The following is a 2,351-nucleotide window of genomic DNA, read 5'->3' as shown; positions in this document are numbered from 1 at the left end:
ATATATATGCATGCGCATGCAGAAATTTCGTGGTACAGATATGCATACAGCACTAAAAGAATTAAGAAAAGAATCAACAAAAAAGCCCCAAGGAATAAATTGGTGTTTAATACCACCAACAACGCATGCAGGAAATATACAAGAAGAAGAAATAAATAATAATAATAATAATAATAATAATAATAATAATATAAATAATAATAATAAATATAATAATAATAATAATAATAAACAACAACAAGGAGGAGGAGGAGGAGGAAGAAGAGATAATCCTTTACGTTTCCATCTATTAGTATTACCCCCTATAAATAATAATATAAATAATAATAATAATAATATAAATAATAATAATAATAATATAAATAATAATAATAATAATAATAATAATTATATATATTTATTAGATAGTTTATATGTAGATAAGGGAGGGTTTTCTTTATGGGGACACAAAGAGAATTCATTAAGACATCTTATTTCTTGGTGGAAAGAAACTGGATATTGGAATGTAAACCCTAAACCCTAAACCCTAAACCCTCATAAACCCTCATAAACCCTTATATACCCTTATATACCCCTATAAACCCTTATTAACCCTTATTAACCCTTATTAACAATTATTAACAATTATTAACCCTTATTAACCCTCATAAACCCTCATAAACCCTCGTAAACCCTAATTTACTCCTATAAACCCTAATTTAATCTTATTAACCCTTATTAACCCTTTATATACCATTTATAATTATAAATAAATAAATAAATTATTTATTTATTGTTGTTGGTGGTGCAGAGGAAACAATTAATAGCTGAGTATGCAAGAGAGAAGCAGCAAATGATGGCAGAGGCTGCTGCTCGTCGTCGTGAGAGGGAGTTGCTAGAGCAGCAGCAGCAGCAGCAGCAATTGCTGCTGCAGCAGCAACAACAATATTATATAGATACAGCTATACAACCAAGAAGAGATCATTATACACGTGAATATATAGAGAGAGCAGCAAGAGCTGCCTATACACCTAAAATTGGTGGAGAATTCAGGCAGAGACAGTCTCCTTATAATTATTCACAGCAGCAGCAGCAGCAGCAGCAGCAGCAGCAGCAGCATATGCTGCAGCACCAGCAGCAACAGTACCAATATATGGGGGGTATAGAAGACACAGGAGACAGTAGACATTGGCAACAATATAGAGACAGAGGAGGAGACAGGGGAGGAGACAGGGGAGGAGGCAGAGGAGACTGGGGAGGAGACAGGGGAGGAGACAGAGGAGGAGACTGGGGAGGAGACAGGGGAGGAGACAGGGGAGGAGACAGGGGAAGGAGATGGGAGTATAATAGACAATATGATTATAATTATAGAGGAGGAAATTATAGACAAAATAGAGAAAGAGATGATTATAGATATTATTAAACCCTAAACCCTAAACCCTAAACCCTAAACCCTAATTAAACCCTAATTAATATACACCGCATCGATATATATATATATATTATTATTATGTTTTACTAACAAACCCTAAACCGCTAATTTGCTGTCTATAGGCAGCACAACTTTATTGTACTTTTGTTGTCTTTTATTTATCCTTGTGGATCTACCTACTAGGGTTTAGGGTTTAGGGTTTAGGGTTTAGACATTGTAAGTTACAAACAGTTGGTTTAGGGTTTAGGGTTTACTCGGTTTTATTTGTAATACAACAACATCTGTCACAGTTATATCAGATGTCTAGGGTTTAGGGTTTAGGGTTTAGGGTTTAGGGTTTAGGGTTTGGGGTTTAGGGTTTAGCTGGGCTTCCAGCTCGCGCTCAGCCTTCTCCAGCTCTGCTGCTGCTTGTCGCTGTTCTTCCTCAAACTGTTTTTTATCTTTTAATTCCTACAGCATTTAGGGTTTAGGGTTTAGAGGGTTTAGGGTTTAGGGTTTAGGGTTTAGAGGGTTTAGGGTTTAGGGTTTAGTACCTGCATGGCCATGGGGCTAAGACGCTCCTCTCCTTTTATTGGTGTATTGGGCACAGGGCCATTGGGCCTGAAAAAAAGAAACTAGGGTTTAGGGTTTAGGGTTTGGGGTTTAGGGTTTAGGGTTTAGGACGGACACTAGGACATGGTGCTTTGCCCATTCGAAGTCTTCTCTTGCCCTGACGTAGGATGTAGGGTTTAGGGTTTAGGGTTTAGGGTTTAGGGTTTACTCTTCTTCCTCTTCTGCTAGGTCTGCTTCTGTAAAGATTTTTTTTTCCTATAAGAAATAAATATATTTATTTATATATTTATTTATTTATTTATATTTATACTTATATTTATTTATTTATTTATATTTATTTATATTTATTTATATTTATTTATATTTATTTATATTTATTTTCTTGCCT

General features: G+C 35.2%; 1 protein-coding gene across 1 annotated transcript; it reads left to right on the top strand.

The window, feature by feature from the left end:
• Nucleotides 1-835: 835 nt before the first annotated feature.
• Nucleotides 836-1,402, top strand: EMWEY_00033200 (hypothetical protein; the record flags this gene model as incomplete). The annotated part of the gene is made up of 1 exon (XM_013481834.1): nt 836-1,402. One exon carries the CDS (start codon nt 836-838, stop codon nt 1,400-1,402), a length of 567 nt encoding a protein of 188 aa, XP_013337288.1.
• Between the last annotated feature and the right edge of the window lie 949 nt (nt 1,403-2,351).

This window comes from Eimeria maxima, genomic scaffold (assembly GCF_000499605.1).
Source record: "Eimeria maxima Weybridge genomic scaffold, Emw_scaff440, whole genome shotgun sequence".
Lineage (NCBI taxonomy): Eukaryota > Apicomplexa > Conoidasida > Eucoccidiorida > Eimeriidae > Eimeria > Eimeria maxima.
The sequence above is the reverse complement of the archived record's forward strand: the minus strand, read 5'-3'. Positions and strand labels throughout refer to the sequence as shown.